This window comes from Phaeodactylum tricornutum, chromosome 11 (assembly GCF_000150955.2).
Source record: "Phaeodactylum tricornutum CCAP 1055/1 chromosome 11, complete sequence".
Lineage (NCBI taxonomy): Eukaryota > Bacillariophyta > Bacillariophyceae > Surirellales > Neidiaceae > Phaeodactylum > Phaeodactylum tricornutum.
In genome coordinates, this window is record NC_011679.1 from 217,434 (window position 1) to 236,528 (window position 19,095).

Below are 19,095 nucleotides of genomic sequence, written 5' to 3' on the forward strand. Positions count from 1 at the left end.
CGCAGCGATCCGGCAATACGTTGACCGGATCGTGCATGGCGACGAAAAATGCCGTGGAAGCATGAAAGTTTTGTTGCTAGATGCCGTGACGACGCAGGTTGTATCGTCAGTATATTCACAAACGGAAATACTCAATCAACAAGTGTATCTTGTTTCGCGGCTGGATGAGACAGGAAGCCATACAAACGGGTCTGCATCTGTTTCGAAAAGTCATCTCAAGGCCGTCGTTTTTTGCCGGCCTACACAAAACAATGTGAATTTGATCGCTAAAGAACTCAGCCAACGCCCACGATTTTTGGAGTACCACATCTTTTTTTCGGGAATTCTTCCCTCCGGACTCGTACGCGTGCTAGCTGAAAGCGATAGAACCGAACGAGTTCGGCAGGTAAAAGAGATTTACGCCGATTTTTTACCCGTAAATGAAGATCTAACGAGTCTACAATGTCGCAACACACTCGCTATGACGGTCGCTGCCGGAACATCCTGGGCACCGAAGTATGCGGCACAATACGAGCGCAACATACAAGGACTCCAGTCCATGCTGCTGGCTTTGAAACGACAGCCGAGTTGTATCCGTTACGCGGGGCATTCGGCATGCGCCGAAGAGCTAGCGAAAGATATGCACGATGCGATTCAAGCTGATGAAATTTTCCACTTTCGAAGAAGTAATGCTGGTGGTTTGCTGCTTTTAGTGTTGGATCGTCGAGACGACCCTGTTACGCCACTGCTTAGCCAGTGGACTTATCAGGCGATGGTACATGAGTTGTTGGGTCTCAACAATCACCGTGTCATTCTTCGCGGAGCTCCCAACGTAACCAAAGATCTCGAGGAAGTAGTTTTAGCTGCATCGCAGGACGATTTTTTTCATAGAAACCGCCATAGCAATTTTGGAGAACTGGGCGAAGCCATTCAAAAACTTTTGAAGGAATACCAAAGTCAGACGGCAAATCAAAGCTCGGCAAGTCTCAATACAATTGAAGATATGCAGAATTTTATGGATAAGTTTCCGGAACTGCGCTCTCGATCACACAATGTGTCGAAACACGTGGCCATTATGGGTGAACTAGCTCGCCTAGTCGAAGTTTGCTCGCTGATGGATGTGTCGCAGTTCGAACAAGAGTTGGCGTGTTCTGATGATCATAATACCCACTGGCGAGAGCTCATGGACAAGTTAGGGAGCAATGCGGTAAAAGTCCCGGACAAGCTGAGGTTGGGACTGCTCTATGCCTTGCGCTACGAAACATCAGCTAATATACACATGGTACAGTCAGCGATGGGTAAAGGCGGTGTACCGCAGGATATGGTGGATCTTGTGAATGTTATGCTACGATACGGTGGGGCAAAGTCAAGAGGACCAGGTTTATTCGGAAACCACGATTTAATGAGCAAAATGACCAAGAATTTCATGACAAGTGTACAAGGCGTCGAGAACGTGTATGCGCAGCATGTTCCTCTTATCATGGACACTGTCCAAACAGTTATGAAGGGCAAGTTAGCGGCGAGGACTCATCCTATTGTCCCTGGGTCTTGTACAACTCGACTACATGGTGATACAGTCGTTCCAGAAGAAATTATTATTTTTATGGTGGGTGGTGTAACCTATGAAGAAGGGACCAAGATTGCCGAGTTCAACATACAAATGAAAGGACGTGTTCATGTGATTCTCGGAGGTAGCACGGTGCACAACAGCACCAGCTTTCTGGACGAACTCAGGTCCACATCGCTATAGGTCAACATTTTAGCAAACAATCATTAGACAGCTGGATTGAATAGATCTAAAGGCACACTTCGTCATAGGAATTACTAAACACGTCTATACAGAAGTCGGGTTTTGCTTCTCTACCATATCCGGATCCGGCTTTTCTTCAATTAGGTGCGGGGCAAGATCGAGATATGGAAGAAAGTACCGCGTCGTTGTGTGACTCTGGCCTGACGTCTCGTTGACAATTGTTAAGTTTTGTCTCAGGACACTCTTGTCTGATTCTTGAAGCAGCGTTTTGGTATCCGTAACGAAGGCATTTCCATTCACTGTGAGAAGCGATGACACCAGCTCCAAATGACATAAATCATCTGATGTTGCCATGGAACGTTTTGGTCGCTCTCCTGGAGGAAGTAGCTCCACTTTCTCCTGTCCGAGAACCAATTCAACAACCAAATCATTGTTCACGCGACTCCTCTTTATAATTTTGACCTTGTGGCGGTCGAGCTCGATTGTGTGAAAGGTATCTTGCTCCTTTTCTCCCTTTTCGTGCGCCTGAATGGCTAGAGGATCAACGTTCAGGGTTCGTAGATATTCGTTCATGCTCCATGGTTCGCGTGTCTTGTCGAGGATCCATGTACCGTTTAAACTGTCTCGTATCATAGACATTGCTTCGTTTGCGTTTTTTTAGAACACATGTCGAAAAATAAAAATACGCGTTTCGATGAATGTGGTTCTGCTTTTGTGTCGAGTGGTGTTGGTCATGGTCCAGCAAGCTCTATGTTGTCGAAATGCTGCCACTTTTTCACCAAAATTATTTGTGTCGTCCGACGGCACGATACTCTAACTTTGTTTTTGCAATGGGGTAGGGCAGCTAGGGTTTCAAGTCGAAAAGAAAACAGCCAAAGGAAAAACCGATCGAATGCAATCGCAGTCGGACAAGCATACACGCATCGACTGTTCCAACCAGGTTTACCGCGTTACTAAACTGAGGCCCTTCAGATTCACAGCAAATCTCTTGCATCCGCAATACGTCGCAATAGCATCGAGCAACTGTTGAAGAGGCACTGCATCGTAATAGGAAACCAGGTACGGGAAAAATCCTATTTGATTTGGGAATTCATTGTAACGTTTGGATGGAGACAACATTGGGGTGAAAGAAATGGGGGCTCGAGTGATTCCAAACTGGCAATACGAATGTATTTCGGACCCTTTGATCTACCTTTATGCTTCTACAGCACTTTTGGCATCTGAGTGGGCTTTGTCACTGCTTCATATTACAGAATTTTTCCTTCCATTACGCATTTCGATAGGGCGCGGCTTACGATTTGATCAATATTCATGGCACCTGAAAATGACTTTTTAAAGTGCTAGGTAGCCATCGAAGCAGTGCCCAACTTCCGGTGGATATCAGTTATGGAACGTTGCCTCATGGCTCACGCTTTGTTCTTGTTTTGTCGAATAGATTGAAAGTAGAAGTCATGGCGGAATCTCGCAAACCCAACAAGCTGTACGCTACACACCCGAAGAATTACGGAAAGGGCTCGCGTCAATGCCGCGTTACCGGTCGTATGGGTGGTATGGGACTGATCCGAAAGTATGGAATTAATATGAAGCGACAGGTGTTCCGTGAGCGTGCTTTGGACATGGGCTGGGAAAAGTACAACTAAATTTGTAATTTTCGACTAGCAAGTAAACTCTTTTGATTTCACATAAGAAGATCTTGTCTTTGCCTACTACTTACGGTTATCACTTCCAATGGCAGCACAAGATTCGGTAGTATTTCTAGAGATAAGAGTCGCCGTTGAAAAAGGAACGAGACGCAGCCTGTACTGCACTAAAAGTAGTCTTATGCGTTAAAAATTTACACTACGTTAAACATTTCTTGGCACAGCGAATCTATCCTCAAAAGCGAGCTTGAATGGGATTAATAACTACTTCACTTGGCATAGAGTAGCAACACCAAGACCCGCACGCCATAGCTGAGGCTGCGGTCGACAAACTGGAAGAGAAGCCAACCCGACTCCTGCCGTAGAGCGAACAAAGTCCTGATCCTTCTCTACTCCCGTTGATAGTTTCTGCAGGGTTTCGATCCGCGAGATTGTATAGGTGTTCGGCCTGAGCGTTGGTACTGGTACGACAGATTGTTATCGGATGGGCGTCGTCGTTGATTAAAAAACGACATTTATAAAAAAGTCGCCCAGTCTAGCTGCATACATTGCGTTTTCTTATATATATTTCGGCGGCTCTCCTTCAGCAGTTGCTGTTCGTTTACATTACAGCCTGCAGCACTTCGTCCCCTGCTCTTGCTGGTACGGCTGCCGATACAGTACTACGTAGCGTAGGAAATCAAACGTTTCGACGTAGCAAGAAGGCGGATATACCGCAAAATCTGCCTACACCGCAGGTGAAGGTTACACTTTATGAAACGATCTGTTCCCACTTGACCTCACAAGAGGGCAAACAGCACATACACGCTAGGCCACGATAGGTTCGGTCTAGTCCTTCTTTTCAGCTAGCCAGCAGGATCTTTCCGATATTCAAGACGGCGATCTCGGTTTTTGTCTATCTTTACAGTTGGCCATACGGCGAGGGTGTACGTCTGCTTCCGTTTCTCTCTTTTCCGAAATTGCTGGTGTCTTTATCTTGCTTCCGGATACGGAATTGATCAAGATTAAAGTGAGCGCTAGACGGAAATAGCTACTTACTGCACCTGCAAGCTAGTACTGTTTCTCCACTCCATTCTTTCCTCCGACAGTTCGTATTTCTACCCGGCCGCCCATTCAGAAAACGGATATTAAGATGGGTTGCGGCGCATCAACGCCTGAAACTGATGGTGCATCTACGCCAAGTCGGAGCCCGTACGAAATGCCAGCTCCCAAAAAGCCGGAGGACCCTCAGGAAGCAGCCAAGAACCAAGCGATTGATAAAGAGTTAGAGCGTGCCAAACAACAAGAAGACCTAAAGGTCAAGCTGTTATTATTGGGTGCCGGAGAATCCGGAAAGTCTACAATTTTTAAACAAATGCGAATTTTGCATGGGGCTCCGCGAACCGAGGATGATTTACGCATGTACGGAGTTGTGGTTCGTTCGAATATTGTCACCGCTATGCGGAAGCTGTGTGAACACCTGCGGGGGTTAGGAATGATAGATCAGTTAGCGGCAGAGGACCCGCTCGCGGATGAAGACGGGACCGGAATGAGACCCATCGACGCGTTCAATCTCGTTGTTGCACATTTGGTAGACAACACTGCGTCACCGGATAGTTTGGATCCGCCATACGCCAACGGTACTGATTGGGTTGGACAGAGCCCAAGAGCAGGATTGGGACCGAACAACGATGCAAAGAAATTTTTGCAGCTGTGGAGACCGATCAAAGTTCTTTGGCAGGTGAGTCGTGTGTAGTGTCGTGAGGTCGCGTTGTGTAGACCTGCTCTCTTTTTATATAACAACACACACCTAATTGTTTCGCTTAGTCTAAAACCATGAAAGAAGTATGGTCTAGGAGAGCAGCAATGAACGTAATTGACGGACACAAAGAATATCTACAAGACCTGCCACGAATTGCGTCCCCGGACTTTCAACCGACTCAGCAAGACATTCTCCTTGCTCGAGTGAAAACGAACCAAGTTGTAATGGAACGGTACCGGATCGATGGCATTGAGTTTGAGATGTACGACGTTGGGGGGCAGCGCTCCGAACGGCGCAAATGGATCAGTTGCTTTGAAAACGTGGACGCCGTTATTTTTGTGGCCGCGCTATCAGAATATGATCAAGCTCTTGCGGAATCCAAACGTACAAATCGCATGAGCGAAGCATTAGAACTATTCCGTTCCGTATGCAACAACAGGGCGTTTGCAAACACATCGATTATGCTCTTTTTAAACAAGAAAGACGTATTTGCGGAAAAAATCCACTACAGTGACATAGTCTCTCAAACGCCATTCTCTGACTATCCCTACCCACCGAGAGAGTTTAATAGCGGTGTCCTATACTTCATCGAAAAGTTCAAAGAATGCCTCATTGACGATGACTTCAATGACTCGTTTATCCATGTTACTTGCGCAACTGATACAAATAACATGGAATTCGTCTTGGACTCGACACGGACAATTATCATGACCGACAACCTTCGAAGGTCAGGCTTTCTGGGCCCAGGCTAAGAGAGATTTGCTGGTAGCTGGTAGCACACGACTTGAGCAGTAATAACAAATTTTTATCTTTTTCGCTATTGGTTGGATATTGCACAGCTCTAATAGTAAGTGATGCTACCAGAGAGTTTTAAGGTTGAAATATTGACGCAAAACCCTTTCTTGAGGTTTTTTAGCTCTACGTTTAAAGTCCTCCTAAATTCTCTGTCGGCCTTCGTGAGTTGCACAATTGCCCTCGAATCGGAACAAGCATTCAGAAGAGAAGCGAGAGTAACAGTCAACATTGTTTGAATGATAAGGAGGGGGGCGGCCTTGCCGAATTTGACTCGACGGACCAACTTTTTCACAGCTTGTTCGTTTGTCTGCTTCCTTAAAAATGGCTACATCGCGGCTGTGCGAACATCCGTTTTCGCGAGGAGGACGATATATTTAGCTTATTCATTTCAGAAGGTAAGATTTTGTTAGCCTATGGAAGCTACGTGCCTAATAGCTAAACAAAGCCCCGGATTCCGATGAGCTGACTCTGAGATACTTGGTTGAATTTTGCTGCTCTCCGGTCTACGGAACTTCCATCTTTCATATCAAATATAGTTGTCCTTGTCGTTGACCATGGTGACTCCCAGCCCTAAAGCCTCTGCTGGCGATATTGCTACCTTCAACGTACTCCATGGATTCCCGGAAGCGCTTGTTCGTGGTATGCGTTCCAGCTTTCTATCAGATGCTGATTATCACCATCTTACGCAGTGCGAAACGTTAGACGATGTGCGTTTGAACCTAACAGAGTCTGATTATTCGGATGCACTTGCGGATTCTGCGACGATGACCCCCGCTTCTCTTCAGAAGGCAGCTATTGAAAAGGTACAGAATTAGATTGAAAATTGTAAAACTAATGAGAAGCAATGGAATAGGCATGACGGAAGACACCTCTCTTTGTTGTCTGTTCTTTAACCCTATGCTTCCTGTTTCTACTTCAGCTCGTTACAGAGTTTCAGTACCTGCGCTCCCAGTCTGTCGAGCCGCTATCGACATTTTTGGACTTTATTACGTTCGAATATATGATTGAAAATGTTATGCTTTTGTTAAAGGGTGCCTTGAGCGGCCGTGATATTAACGAGCTAATTGAACAGTGCCACCCGCTCGGTATGTTCAAGGAAAGTACTATGCGTAGTATTCCAACCTTTGAAAACAGTTCGAGAGGTTACGCTGATTTGTACCAGACGGTGCTTGTTGATACCCCCGTTGGTCCCTACTTTGCCATGTTTTTGCAGGAAAGTTCGGAACACCGTGATGGAGACTCTCGAAACGTTCTGGAAGAAGTTGAGATCGAGATTATAAAGTCTTCGCTAATCAAGTATTGGTTAGAAGACTTTTATCAGTTTGCCATGAAAATCGGAGGAGATACATCGCAAATTATGGGCGAGCTGTTGAAAGTTCGTGCTGATACCAATGCCATTAACATAACGTTGAACTCCTTTGGGACTCCTCTAAACGAGCCTTCGATGCGCTCTTCGGACCGCAAAAGGTTGTATCCTTCTGTTGGTCATCTGTACCCCGCTGGCACTACCATGCTGATTGATGTTCAGGATGAGGATGAACTTGGTCGTGTTCTTGAATTGTTTCCGCAGTACTCTGCTATATGGAGCATTCACGCGTCTGGCAACGGCGATAAGAGCATTGATGATGCCTTTTACGAGCGCGATGTCCAGCAGCTAGAGCTCGCCTTTGAAAGTCAGTTTCACTACGCCGTCTTCTACGCGTACGTGAAGCTGAAGGAGCAAGAAATCCGAAACATGGTGTGGGTCTCTGAATGCATTCTTCAGCAGCAGAAGGATGAGATTAATAAGTTCGTCCCAGTATTTTCTTATCATTCTCCCTGGCGCGATGGCAAGAAGCGATAATTCTGTTGCTTTCAGCTGATACATTTTTATTGATAGTGAATGATAACGAATTGCAGGTATAAGACTCAAACCTTTTTACGACGGTTATCAAGTAAAAATAGAAGTTGCATCTGCTTGGTTTACGCAGTCTGGTGATAGTGTTGCAGATATATACAGAGCGAAGTTTGACAGAGCCAGACGTTGGAATCGAAAATCTCAGACAACCAAATCTTGATATGCGTGACCGCCCCAAAAAATGAAATCCTGCTGTTCCATATTTCCCAGTACTTCCAGCTAGGAGGCGTCAGCTCTCTTTTCTATAAGCTTTTCCATTTTGCCAGTACAGACAAATTCGAATATTCGATCCGCTGAGGTTTTACCAATGTTTGCGACCTTCGTCTTTCCCTTGCCTAGTCCTTTCGCGTTTTCTTCTGTTACTTCGTATGACAACTCTTTCAGAGCGCTGACAACCTTGGCATAAGAGGCACCAGCATTGCGATTTCCCTCTTTGAAGTACAGCTCGGACAGTTCTTGAAAAGCAGCGACAAGAGGTAAATTCTTTGGTTCCTTGACCATGATCTCCATTGCGGCCTCCTTCTTCGCAGCCTTGGCTACCTTGCTCTCCTTGAAGCCAAACTCCTGCACAATGATCGGGACAAGCTCTGCAGCAGACTTTTCTCGATTTCGCGCTATCACCTCGCCTACCTTCATCTTGGCACTGCCAATATCGTCAGGCAAATCCACACTTTTACCTTCATGCTTCTGTACAACATCAGTCAATTCAGCGACTGCCTTCCGCAAGCCATCCTTAGATGTGAGCTTCCATTCCAACTTTTCTGCTTCTTTTACGAGTTTCCCAATGTCGACATCAAGTTCTGGATCAGGAGCGGGTATGTCGAGGGACGCTTCGGATTCTAACTTATCCATTGCTTCTTGTTCTTCTTCGGAAGGTTCTTCAGTATACCTAAATCGCGTGAGCGACGCGCTGCGTGAGCACACCCTTCAAATACATTGAGACGAGAGAAGAGAGAACATACCATGGCTGCCAACGCGGTGCTTCGGGCACTTCGACTTGGTAGGCACAATCGATACGCATGCTTGTATCCTCGTCGAAGGAACCAGAGCATATAACTTTTGTGCAGTCAGAATTCATTTTTAAGCGACCACCACACAAAACACACCGAGCGAGCCGGCCATATATATTGCCGTCAATTGCTTTAAAAAGGACAATGTCCTTTGTTCCCGTCATGACTTGTCGATTCCATCGCAAGAAATCTTTCAATTCATCGACCTTCAATGATTTGTACTTTGCATAAAGCTCAACCGCCTTGCCACTACTAGACTTTGTCCTTTTGGGCAGCGGCTCGTTTCCTGAATCTGTGTCCTTTTGCTGCTGTTCATACTCCTGCTTGATAGAGTCCAAGGGCGATCCTGAATGATTGTCATCGCCTTTCTTCTGTAGGTCGACCTTCTTGTCAATCTCCGTGGCTAACTCTTCGGCCTTCGCAGGAAGGATTTCTCCTCCTGTCGTATCTTCGAGATGAGCTTCAATAAATTGCTGCGTAGTCATCGCATTGGCTCCCATGTTAAGCTTGCGCGGCATGGTGAAGCAGGCGGGATGTGTCCAGTTCACATACTCGAACTGACCGTTGTCAATGTGTACTCCAATCCGCATTTGACCTTTCTCTATTTTCACTTTGCATTTTTTGCAGGTCGATCTGCCACTTTTGGCATACTATATAGCAGAAAAGCGAGATGGAGTGATAAGAGGAAGAGAGCGAAATTCCGCCGGCATGTTCAAAAAGCCATCCCGTGAATGGGGAGGACGAGCGATTGCGAACTTACTTCCACCGTATATTTGCTTTCGCTCATCTTCAAAGCCCTCTTGACTATAAAGCGGGAGAATTCAGACGGACTTGTTGCGAGGCTGCAGGGGTTTCAAAAATATACGCCGAGTCTGCGATACGAGAGCAGAACTGCACTTTACGTAAGGAATTATTACACTCGACCCTGTCTCCATGGTCGGGAGTCCACTCTCTTTCTCTCCACAGTCTAGCTCGAGCCAGCGGTGCGAGGCTCCGGGACTCATGTCTTCGAGATTCGCGCTTCTCATTTTTTGCATTTACACAGGAGTGTCGCTCCCTTTTGTCGATACGACACTGTCCTGACTCATCGGCGTTGACTGACCTCCCACTAGCAATTCTACCAGTAGCGATTTTGCTTCGTTGCTTTCCGTCCCCCATGACGTCCCTTTTCCAGAAAGATGATGTTGTGTGACTGTGAGTAATCGATGTCAAATCGAAAAAACCACGATGTTCGCCCACATCAGCAACAAGGCGGGAGATCTCAGTCGACTGTTTGCCCCGCGGGAATTTTTATTCATTCAGTTTTCTTGTGGATAGCTAGCTAGTACATAATTCAAGATCGGTTTGATGAGGAGGTGCTGCTTTCTACTCGCCACTTGGCTCTCCGCTTTCCACCACGACGTCGCCATTGCATTTTCCCAAGCGACGGCCCCTTTAGTCTCGAAGAATGGCAACGCGCACGCTGCCGAAGACTCTAAGTTTAAAGAAAACCGAAGGCCGTTCTTACTACACACGGCCGCAATGATTTCGGGTCTTTGGCTTTCGAACGAACCCGCACTAGCGAAGGACGACGTCTTTCGAGGCAACCCCCTCACTAATTCAGTACTCGAGAAAATACGCATTTGGGAGCAAGCTGAGGCGGACGACTTGAAATATGGCGGAGAACTTGAACGAGGAGACGCCGGGAACAAAGGCAAAGTGGAAGCGTACCCTCGTCTGCTCGTTCCTATTCTGCAAATGGCAAACGAACTCGACGAGGTTGAACGGATATGCCTCGGTTCTCGTGATTCCTGGGCGCAAGCACAAAATATCCTCAAGCAGAAAAAGTACCAAAAGATTGAATTCAAGAAGCAGTTCAACGCGTACAGCGATAACATTTATTACTCGGATCCAGATCGGGCTAACCTGTACCTTGGTGGAGGAGCGACGCCGAAAACGGAACAGAGTTTAGCATACTTGCTGCGCAACGATATTTTGACCAATGTGGAAGCTTTGCAGTCCGAAATCGAATATCTATTGAAGGAACCGAGCGAGTCGTCGGAAGATTTGGTCTTGTACGCTACTACGGCGAATCGGGCGATGAAGCGATACATGGGGATAGTACCTCCTGGGGAGCTGGTAAAAGCAAGAGAACTTATAAAGTAGTTGTATAGAGGTCGGACACGCGTGGGTTATACACAGGCTTTACTCGTCTTTCGTTGAGACCCATGAATTCTGGATTTCACAAATCTTTGGCTGGGTATTGCGCGTATCAAAAATATGAACTTATACCTTTCTTGACTATTCCACGTTTAGTGGCTGCCTCTAAAGACAGACCATGGAAGTAAAATCTGTTTATAGCGTATAGATTTGGTAAAGTCGCTTTTTTGGAAAAGGGAATCAGGAAGACGGCGGAGATCGAATAGGTGTTACCGTGGCTTAATATACCCGTTACGAAACAATCCGGATCATTGTGCTGCGGATCAAGTCCAAAATCTCATCGATGGCAGCTTCGGGAAATCGAGACAAAGACGGAATCAACGCCACAGCTTCTTCAACCAGGGTATCGGTTGCCACTAGATTCATGAGTGCAGCGACTTCAGCACCGTGCAGCTCGAGCTCGTCGCCATCGTCTGTCTCTTTGCGAAACGTAGATAAGGCGCTATTGTTCGAGAAGATGGAAATGGGCTGACAGTGAGCGAGTTTGTTCAGGAAACAGCGTCCTACAGTTCGAGGCGATCTACGTACTCTTGCAGGTTGTCAAGTTCATCAACGAGCTCTTGGTGTTCCTTTTCTGGATTGGTCATTGTGTTGAATCGATTCACGTATTTCTGTGTTTTTCGGTAAACTTCGTTGAGCTCTTCATCACGATTGACGGCGGAGTTGGCACTCACTTGCAGAATAACAGCAACCTGAGCGTTGGAGAGGATATGAATGTCTTCGAACTCGGGCCCAAACTGCAACTCCGCAACGTTTTCGACCGGCGCCGCAGCATTAGAATCCCCTATAGCAGAGATTTCGACCATTTAAAGATGGGCAGGCTCAAAGTCAACAAAGGGAAGGGGAACAACTCCTGGGTATTGGCAACTGTGAGGACATGCCCACTGCTGTGATCGACCGAGTACAAAGTAAATTCCACTCGGGAATCACATAAAGGGTGTGCTTGCATTAAGAATTTGGCTGGCGTACTTTACGATACAATAGGGCTGTTGTATTTTACAAAATGGCTGGTGTACACTACGACCAAACAAAATTTATTCTCCTGATGTCACTGTGACAACCAATGCGACATCTACTTTGAAGTCCCTTCGCGAGAGATCGAGAATTCGATGGCAGGAGAAAACTCACCTTGTCCGGAATGTGGACAAGATTTCACAAAAGCGGGTAACTGTAAACGGAAACATTGTGAACTTGACGGACGTTGTCAGTGAGACCTCTCAGAAAACGTGTGTGTGGGATTTTCTACCGTCGAAGTATCGTTCACCATGTTATCAAGGCTCCCCTTCCGTTGCATGCTGCTGCTGTTGGCAAGTTCTCATGCTGAAGCTTCCGCGGCGGCTGCAGCCACTGGAAATTCCTTCAGGAAAACATATTCTGCAGCAGCGTCTCGAAGAGCAAAGGCCTTGTCCCGTCCTCTCTTGAAATCTAGTGTAAAGTATCGCCGGATTGTAGCTCCGACGTCTATAAGTGATCGAAGCAGAAGAATGGGCGCGCTCATGGTGGCCGAACTCAAGCGCAAACTGCACACCAAAGTCGCCGACCTCTCGGAAGCTTTTGAGCCAGTGCTTAAAGCCAGAGGCATCTTGTGCGAGTTGGATACACTGTATCTACTCAAAGCTTGTCGAAAACTTGAAATGACGATGAAACTAATAGGTCAAAGACAAAGCGCACGGGAGATGGAAAACAACATTCACAAAGTAGAAGCGCTTTATCACTCTGCACCGCATGCGCGACGCAAAACGCTCGAGATGCTTTTGGAATACGAAAAGGAGCTCGGAATTCATCAGCCGAATGGTATTTTGAAGGACCCCTCGGTCGCCATGGGATTCTTGTGGATACGCCGATCACTGTCCTTTCAGTACAAGATGTACTCGCTAATTTTGGACTCCAATTTGTCGACTACGGAAGCTGCCCTATCGGCATACCGCACTGAGCTAGAACCATTCCATGGTTGGGCGCTTCAGCGTATACATACACTCGCGCTCAAAACAACTCCTCCAAGCCATGAATTGCTCGCTACTATTGGTGGCTTCCGGGATGAGAATTTTGGTCGCATCGAGGAAGAGGTAGTGCGCAGGGATCTCAGACAGTTGCTTTCGACTTGGAGGCCTATCTTAACCAGATGGAAGAATGACTATGCTAAGCTAGACCTAGAAGACAAACGTCAAGTGTGAGTAATGCGCTGCTCTAATCCGAATACTTTAGTTCACTCAAATACTGTTATAACGATTTTGGTTTTCATTGTGATTTAAGCTTCTTTGGCAATGTGTTCGTTAAATTCCCAGTCTGGCACAACTGCCATGGCCCAGTTGAATTTGTCGCGCAGCGTTTTGGAAAAGATCTTCTCAATTGGAACTTCGTTTCGTTTGCACCATGCTACTGAGATCCGGGGGTCCATATAGTTAATCTTCGAAGTTCCGAGTGAGACCTCCTTATTGTCGTCCTTGTGTTTAAGGTCCATTTCCATTTTGCTTATCTTACCGTTCCACGCTTCAATCTTTTTCACAACCTGCTCTTTTGTCGGTACCTTCTCCCATAAGTGCGCCTTTTGGAACTTAGAGTCGGCCAAAGCTCGTTTCTTTGCTTTCGCCTTCTCGTCCGCTTCGGTAGCCCTGATCTTTTCCTCATTTGTCTTTGCCGTATCCTTCAGTTTTTTAGCCTTTTCAAGCGCCTTTTGTACTTCATCAGTCATAGTCTGAGGTGACTTTTTCGTAGGAATTTTATCAGCCTCTCCCGCCGTAAGCAGCTTGAGAATCTTCTTCAAATCTTTCTTCTGTTTTTTTAACATGCCTACTTTTGCTGTGATGTTTTCAAGCTGAGTTTCTTGAGCTTTGCTGACCGAACGCTGATGGTTACAGAGAATCGCCACTTCACGGTTGGCATTATTGTACTCGACGACTTTTTCCGATGCGGTAAGGTTACGCCAGGCAGGAGATACCTCGTACTTACGAAGCTCGGTTTGCAACGTTTTGGATGCATTGTACGTACGGAAAACTTTGGCCGAAAGGCCGTCCATGAACTGTTTCAAATGGTTGTTTAGCATTGTCGGATTGATTACGTGAAAAACTTCTTCGGAAGATTTCTTCTTCTTGCAAAAAGACTTTAGGTTGTCGTAGACCTGCGCCCCCAGACCGTTGCTATCGTTATACAAGGTCGCCCCAAAGTCGATCGTCTGTTTAAAAAGCATGGAATCCTTACCTAGGAACTCGAGCTCAATTTCTTTGCTATCACCACCTTCGCCATTGGGATCAAAATGTAAGTGTTCCACGCGCAGCGAGCAGCAACCAACTGTATCTGCTTCTTCATCAGTATCCTTCTCTCCGCCAACACGAAGTGCCAGTCGATCTATAACCCACGTTGCCGTTGCTAATTGCTTAACTTCCATGTCCTTGGATTTCAGGTCTTTCTTGTACGATTTGCGAATCTTTTCAATGTTTTTACAGAGCAATCCAGCCTTGCTATACTTGGATCGATCTGATTTTCCCTTAAACGAAGACTGCGCTGCCAGCTGCATGTACTTGGACTGGTTATTGATGTTTTCCTTCCATGTAGCGAGCCATTGCCCACGCGGATCGTGTCGAACATCACTCCAAGCGTGCCCTGGAACTGGACAGGGGGGAACAGGGGCGCATTCGCTTAGATTCAACGATACTTGTTCAGGCAAAACGCGCGACTTGAGCTTGCCCATCTTAGGGTGCTCTCCTCGACCACGAAAAGCGCCGGGTGGTTCCATGTTAAAGTTGCCCACTCGTTCAATGTGTCCATCGACGATAGAAAAACCAAATTGATGAAGCGTTTGACTCCGGTCCTCCCTGTGCAAATAGAGTAAGATTGAGTACGAGCTATTTTCGGTAAGGCTAGCATGTTTTTGGCTGTTGTTTGGACTTACTTGTTGGCCTTTCGTTCCTCATCTGTGATGGCTTTTCGGATGATCTTTTGCTCGTTCAAATGCTTTCGAATGGGCTCAAAGTCGCATTTTTTGAATTCCTTTACGATATGTTTCTTCCCCAAAATTTCCCGAAAGTCTGCAAAAAAATTCTTGATGAAGATTTTCCCTGTCTTGGGATTGCCCAGATGCATACCTTCGGGGTCCATGGCGGCAAAGAAAGTAGCCGCTTCTTCCTGAATGGGAGTCAATTCAACTGGTTGTCCATCATACATCATTTTGACTCCATGTGGTTCGTAGGTCTCCGGAAAACTGACTCCTGAATGCTCCATTGTGCGCCATTGGCATCCTTCAGGAAGCTCAGGTGCATTCCACCAGAGAAACGATTGCATGGCGTATTGTAGACGTTCCGTTTTGTCAAGTTTTTTGAGTTCGCGTGGCTTGGAAGAATTGGGTTCCGTTTTGACCTTTTTGACAGAAGGCTTTTTTGCATCTTCACGTTGCGACAAGGACTTGTGTTTTCTCTTCTTGACAGCTTCTTTCTTCTGCGATGACGAAGAAGGTGCAGGATCAGGCTTCACTCTATCGATCCTCGTCTTCGTCTTTTTTAGGCTCGTAAGAGGCATATCATCGTCATCGTTACCATCATCTTCAATCTTGGGCCGTTTCGATTGCTTCTTTAACAGGGTTTGCTCTTCATCGCCCATGAACTCTTCTTCCGAAGATGAAGCCATTTGGGAAGTGCAAGATTGCGCTTTTTGCGACGAACTCTTGAACAAATGTCGATTTCCGAATCGCGAGTTGTTATGCGCCACCGTTTGGCATTGTAATGTTGTAAAATAGTGCCTCGAATCCCATTGACTGTGAGCACAGAGAGGACCGCGGTCCCATCCGTCTTCACGACAACCGCGACGTCGTATATTTTGTCGTACAAAATATACTTATATGCCTAACTGATGATGAGACTTTAAATAAGTAATACCGTAGTGACAAACAATTGTCCTTGGATGCAGCGAAGGTTGATTCGCATGGGACGCCCCTCAAACGATCAGGAGGTTGGTACTTTTTCTAAGCGTTCAACAATGAAAAAAGGCTTTCCTTGTCAGCTAGTCCTGCTAGTTATCGCCATTCTATTGCAAGACTCTGACGGAACAAAGGAGAAGGGCGCTTTCATCTGGGGGTTTTCACGACATGACGCAAGACCAAGATCAAGTTTTTCTAGAGCACAATCGACAACGGTGGAAAGGTGTGCAGCGTCTCCTTTGCACGCTGTTGGACATGCCGTTGAAGGAATTGAATGCACCATGGTCTCTCTTGACTTGCCTCTTATTGGAACAGTGTCGGTTCTGGAAGCAACGGCGGACTCGCAGGAGGAACTTGTCAATCTCGCTTTACGAGAACAGACGAACCTTTCGTCCACAATTTCTTTAGATTCAGGGGATCCCTACGGAGCCGTCCTGTGGCCGGCCTCCCTGTCGGTGTCCACGTATCTCCTACAAAACAATCTACTACGGGATAGATTCGTGCTAGAACTTGGGTCGGGAACGGGTCTGGTGGCGTTGGCGGCAGCCTTGGGAGGAGCAAAAAGTGTACTCGCTACCGACTATGAAGCGGTTCCGCTGAGGCTACTGCGCTACGCTGCTCGGAACCTGAACAAGCTGCCCATGGAAATTGACTATGAAATACTTGACATTTGCAATGATCAAATACCCTTACCGTACGCCCATATTGTCGTTGCTGCGGATATAATGTACGAACCCGAGACGGGGCGAGCAATGGCTCGCCGTGCCGTCGAGGCGTTGAGAGCCGGGAGCCGCGTAGTAGTGGGGGATTCTCCGGGAAGAGCAGGGAGACCAGCATTTCTAGACGAACTTAAACGACTGGGAGTCAATGCGACCTTTGTTGACACAATTGGGTCGACTTTAACGGGTGCTCGTCATGAATTGATCTGTGGGAAAACTTCCAAAACTGTCAGCAAAGATCCTGAAGAGTTGGTAGTAGCGATTTTAGATCTAGATCCAACGATTCATAAGCTTCCATAAATTTTTTACGGCTTGTCTACAATTGATCTTGAATGCTTTCTGTCGTGGAGGAAGTCAACGGATCCAAGCCGTTAACTGAATCAACGACGGTATCAGTAGTGAGAGGCGCCACTATTCAAGCCCTGTTTCTTGCGTTCGAATTACCCCCCACCGTATGCAACCGAAAGATGTGGGCTCTTGACTGACTGACGAAATGTATAGAATGAGGACTCCTCTCCAACAAAATCTGAAGATTCTGCGTACTCCTATCACAGTCCTTGCTCCGAATTGTCGACCTCTTTCGGTACTGTTACACGATCAACTTTGGATATATTTTGTTTTCGTTGCGCGTGTACTTTTGTGGTCGGTTTTTGGTTCTCCATGTGCGTTTTGGCTGATTTTTTAACAACTGCTTTCCCCAATATTTTGGATTTCACCATCGCCACGTGCCCAACGGTTCGAAAAACATTCACTGCAGTCTCGCTGGTATTTCGAACCACTTGTCCTGCTGCTGCTCCGTACCGATGCTCGACCACACCCGCTGTAGCGTCCACAGTGGCTTGAGCAACTGCGTTTGAGGATTCCAGGACGGCTTCGCCGACAATGACTACGGCGCCCAAGCCAGCGAGGCCGACCTTTCCCGCCGCGGCTAACGCGTGCCTTCTAGAATCGTCTGGAACCACTGCGTGTCCTACTTGATGCCTGTAAAACTGCGTTGCCGCCATTTGAATAGCGCGACACGAAGCGTCTTGTACTTCGGATGTGGTGCGTTGCGTACATTCCCGCGCTTGCCGAGTGACTCGACGGGCGGCACCCGTATAAGTGAGTGCCGCTGCCGTGGACCTCGGATCGTATTCCGTATTTGTCCCGGCTTCTCGCAGCACTGGATCTATACAGCTTTGGACGACGTCGCCCATGGCGTCAATACCGGTCGTTACAAGAGTCGTGGAGTGCGTCAAGCCCAACTTGATCACGTGCGCTCCGGTTTCGATACAATTAGCGGTCGTTTCTGCCGTAGCATCTATCCACGCCTGACAAATAAGCGCTTGTTCCTGCAGTCGCTCCAATTCGTGCAGACACAAAGCTCGAAGCTCCCATAAGAGAGTTGTTTCACTGTGGTATATTTCCTCTGTAGGGCAATGCTTAGAGAGGGTCGCGTCTTTCTCGGGTGCAACACAACATTCCCGTTGCGTCAGAAAAGCCAAGGTTTCCGCTAACCGGAATTCCTCTCGTTGCCAACCAGCCTCTGTTGGTGATCGTACAGTTACGAGAAATCGGAGACACGCCAACGAAGCGACACATTCCGTAGCCTGGTTTCCGTTCCGTGTTCGTGTCGCTCTCTTGTCAAAGTGCTGTTGTACCAGGTAGTGGGCCACGGTAGCGAGTGCGTTGCTGGAATCGAGCCATGGCGTAGTAGTAGAAGTAGTACTAGTGGGTACAGTGTCCGACTCGAAGGGATCATCGTGGTCTGGAATTTGCAAGGCCACCACGGCGAGACTTCGCAACACTTGGTCGGGGACATCGACCGAGTAAACGGAATGCAAGAGTTGCAAGACTGTGGCGTCGTTCCCCACTAAAACAGCGAGGCGGTCTTCTAGTTCATCCCAAGAAACGACTCGGTTCCAGTGAAAATTGTACAAAGGCGTCTTCCACTTCCTCTCTGAACATACGTGAGCTTCACTGGGAAACGTTTGGATCGACAAGGATTCGGTATTCCAAACCACAGACGGTGTGTCGTTATGTGTTGTTGCGGGTGCACCCGTTTGGGACAACGCCGGATTCGACAGGGATCGTTGCCAATCACCGTCGTCGTCATCGTCGCACACACTAATCGTCTCACTCGGTTCGACCCGTTTTTGCGGCGCCCCATGAACGGACTCCTCGCCTACTGTGTCGAATGGTTCGCGCGAAGGCACGCTCATCGGACGCATCGGTATATGGGATGACTTCGGAAAAGGTCTCGGCCGATGGAACCATAGTTCGTGTACGTGTACGTGGATGGGCTTGTGCGGATGTGGATGGATGGATGGATGGATGGATACGTACATGCGGTACACTTTATGCACACCGACAGACACGTGAATATTTCACATGATCCGGAAGTAAAATCACTGTGTCGAGTACACGGGCACACGCCGAGAGTCCGACTTGTGGTCACTGTCAATTTCGGGCGTGTG

General features: G+C 47.2%; 12 protein-coding genes across 12 annotated transcripts; 7 read left to right on the forward strand and 5 right to left on the reverse strand.

Moving 5' to 3' along the window:
* Window positions 1-61: 61 nt before the first annotated feature.
* Window positions 62-1,729, forward strand: VPS45 (predicted protein; the record flags this gene model as incomplete). The annotated part of the gene is made up of 1 exon (XM_002185620.1): window positions 62-1,729. One exon carries the CDS (start codon window positions 62-64, stop codon window positions 1,727-1,729), a length of 1,668 nt encoding a protein of 555 aa, XP_002185656.1.
* A 1,434-nt stretch (window positions 1,730-3,163) lies between these two features.
* PHATR_28147 (predicted protein) lies at window positions 3,164-3,411 on the forward strand. The gene has a single exon (XM_002185621.1). The coding sequence runs from the start codon at window positions 3,181-3,183 to the stop codon at window positions 3,367-3,369; it is 189 nt and encodes a 62-aa protein (XP_002185657.1). The 5' UTR covers window positions 3,164-3,180; the 3' UTR covers window positions 3,370-3,411.
* Window positions 3,412-4,567: 1,156 nt separating this feature from the next.
* Window positions 4,568-5,862, forward strand: PHATR_36721 (predicted protein; the record flags this gene model as incomplete). The annotated part of the gene is made up of 4 exons (XM_002185622.1): window positions 4,568-4,818; window positions 4,851-4,854; window positions 5,060-5,089; window positions 5,176-5,862. 4 exons carry the CDS (start codon window positions 4,568-4,570, stop codon window positions 5,860-5,862), a joined length of 972 nt encoding a protein of 323 aa, XP_002185658.1.
* A 569-nt stretch (window positions 5,863-6,431) lies between these two features.
* PHATR_21030 (predicted protein) lies at window positions 6,432-7,834 on the forward strand. The gene is made up of 2 exons (XM_002185623.1): window positions 6,432-6,708; window positions 6,825-7,834. The coding sequence occupies exons 1-2, from the start codon at window positions 6,460-6,462 to the stop codon at window positions 7,746-7,748; spliced, it is 1,173 nt and encodes a 390-aa protein (XP_002185659.1). The 5' UTR covers window positions 6,432-6,459; the 3' UTR covers window positions 7,749-7,834.
* Window positions 7,809-9,762, reverse strand: PHATR_46698 (predicted protein). The gene is made up of 3 exons (XM_002185806.1): window positions 9,573-9,762; window positions 8,765-9,462; window positions 7,809-8,691 (listed from the first exon to the last, which is right to left on the reverse strand). Exons 1-3 carry the CDS (start codon window positions 9,597-9,599, stop codon window positions 8,022-8,024), a joined length of 1,395 nt encoding a protein of 464 aa, XP_002185842.1. The 5' UTR covers window positions 9,600-9,762; the 3' UTR covers window positions 7,809-8,021.
* A 397-nt stretch (window positions 9,763-10,159) lies between these two features.
* Window positions 10,160-10,957, forward strand: PHATR_36724 (predicted protein; the record flags this gene model as incomplete). Its single annotated transcript, XM_002185624.1, has 1 exon — window positions 10,160-10,957. One exon carries the CDS (start codon window positions 10,160-10,162, stop codon window positions 10,955-10,957), a length of 798 nt encoding a protein of 265 aa, XP_002185660.1.
* A 266-nt stretch (window positions 10,958-11,223) lies between these two features.
* Window positions 11,224-11,868, reverse strand: PHATR_46699 (predicted protein). The gene is made up of 2 exons (XM_002185807.1): window positions 11,540-11,868; window positions 11,224-11,453 (listed from the first exon to the last, which is right to left on the reverse strand). Exons 1-2 carry the CDS (start codon window positions 11,815-11,817, stop codon window positions 11,243-11,245), a joined length of 489 nt encoding a protein of 162 aa, XP_002185843.1. The 5' UTR covers window positions 11,818-11,868; the 3' UTR covers window positions 11,224-11,242.
* Window positions 11,869-12,276: 408 nt separating this feature from the next.
* Window positions 12,277-13,080, forward strand: PHATR_36726 (predicted protein; the record flags this gene model as incomplete). The annotated part of the gene is made up of 1 exon (XM_002185625.1): window positions 12,277-13,080. A coding segment is annotated over one exon (804 nt), but the record flags the coding sequence as incomplete, so codon positions are not given.
* A 179-nt stretch (window positions 13,081-13,259) lies between these two features.
* PHATR_13384 (predicted protein) lies at window positions 13,260-15,289 on the reverse strand (the record flags this gene model as incomplete). The annotated part of the gene is made up of 3 exons (XM_002185808.1): window positions 13,260-13,523; window positions 13,692-14,823; window positions 14,901-15,289. 3 exons carry the CDS (start codon window positions 15,287-15,289, stop codon window positions 13,260-13,262), a joined length of 1,785 nt encoding a protein of 594 aa, XP_002185844.1.
* A 14-nt stretch (window positions 15,290-15,303) lies between these two features.
* PHATR_36728 (predicted protein) lies at window positions 15,304-15,631 on the reverse strand (the record flags this gene model as incomplete). The annotated part of the gene is made up of 1 exon (XM_002185809.1): window positions 15,304-15,631. A coding segment is annotated over one exon (328 nt), but the record flags the coding sequence as incomplete, so codon positions are not given.
* A 294-nt stretch (window positions 15,632-15,925) lies between these two features.
* PHATR_46702 (predicted protein) lies at window positions 15,926-16,939 on the forward strand (the record flags this gene model as incomplete). Its single annotated transcript, XM_002185626.1, has 1 exon — window positions 15,926-16,939. One exon carries the CDS (start codon window positions 15,926-15,928, stop codon window positions 16,937-16,939), a length of 1,014 nt encoding a protein of 337 aa, XP_002185662.1.
* A 248-nt stretch (window positions 16,940-17,187) lies between these two features.
* PHATR_46703 (predicted protein) lies at window positions 17,188-19,006 on the reverse strand (the record flags this gene model as incomplete). The annotated part of the gene is made up of 1 exon (XM_002185810.1): window positions 17,188-19,006. The coding sequence occupies exon 1, from the start codon at window positions 18,964-18,966 to the stop codon at window positions 17,188-17,190; it is 1,779 nt and encodes a 592-aa protein (XP_002185846.1). The 5' UTR covers window positions 18,967-19,006.
* Window positions 19,007-19,095: the final 89 nt, after the last annotated feature.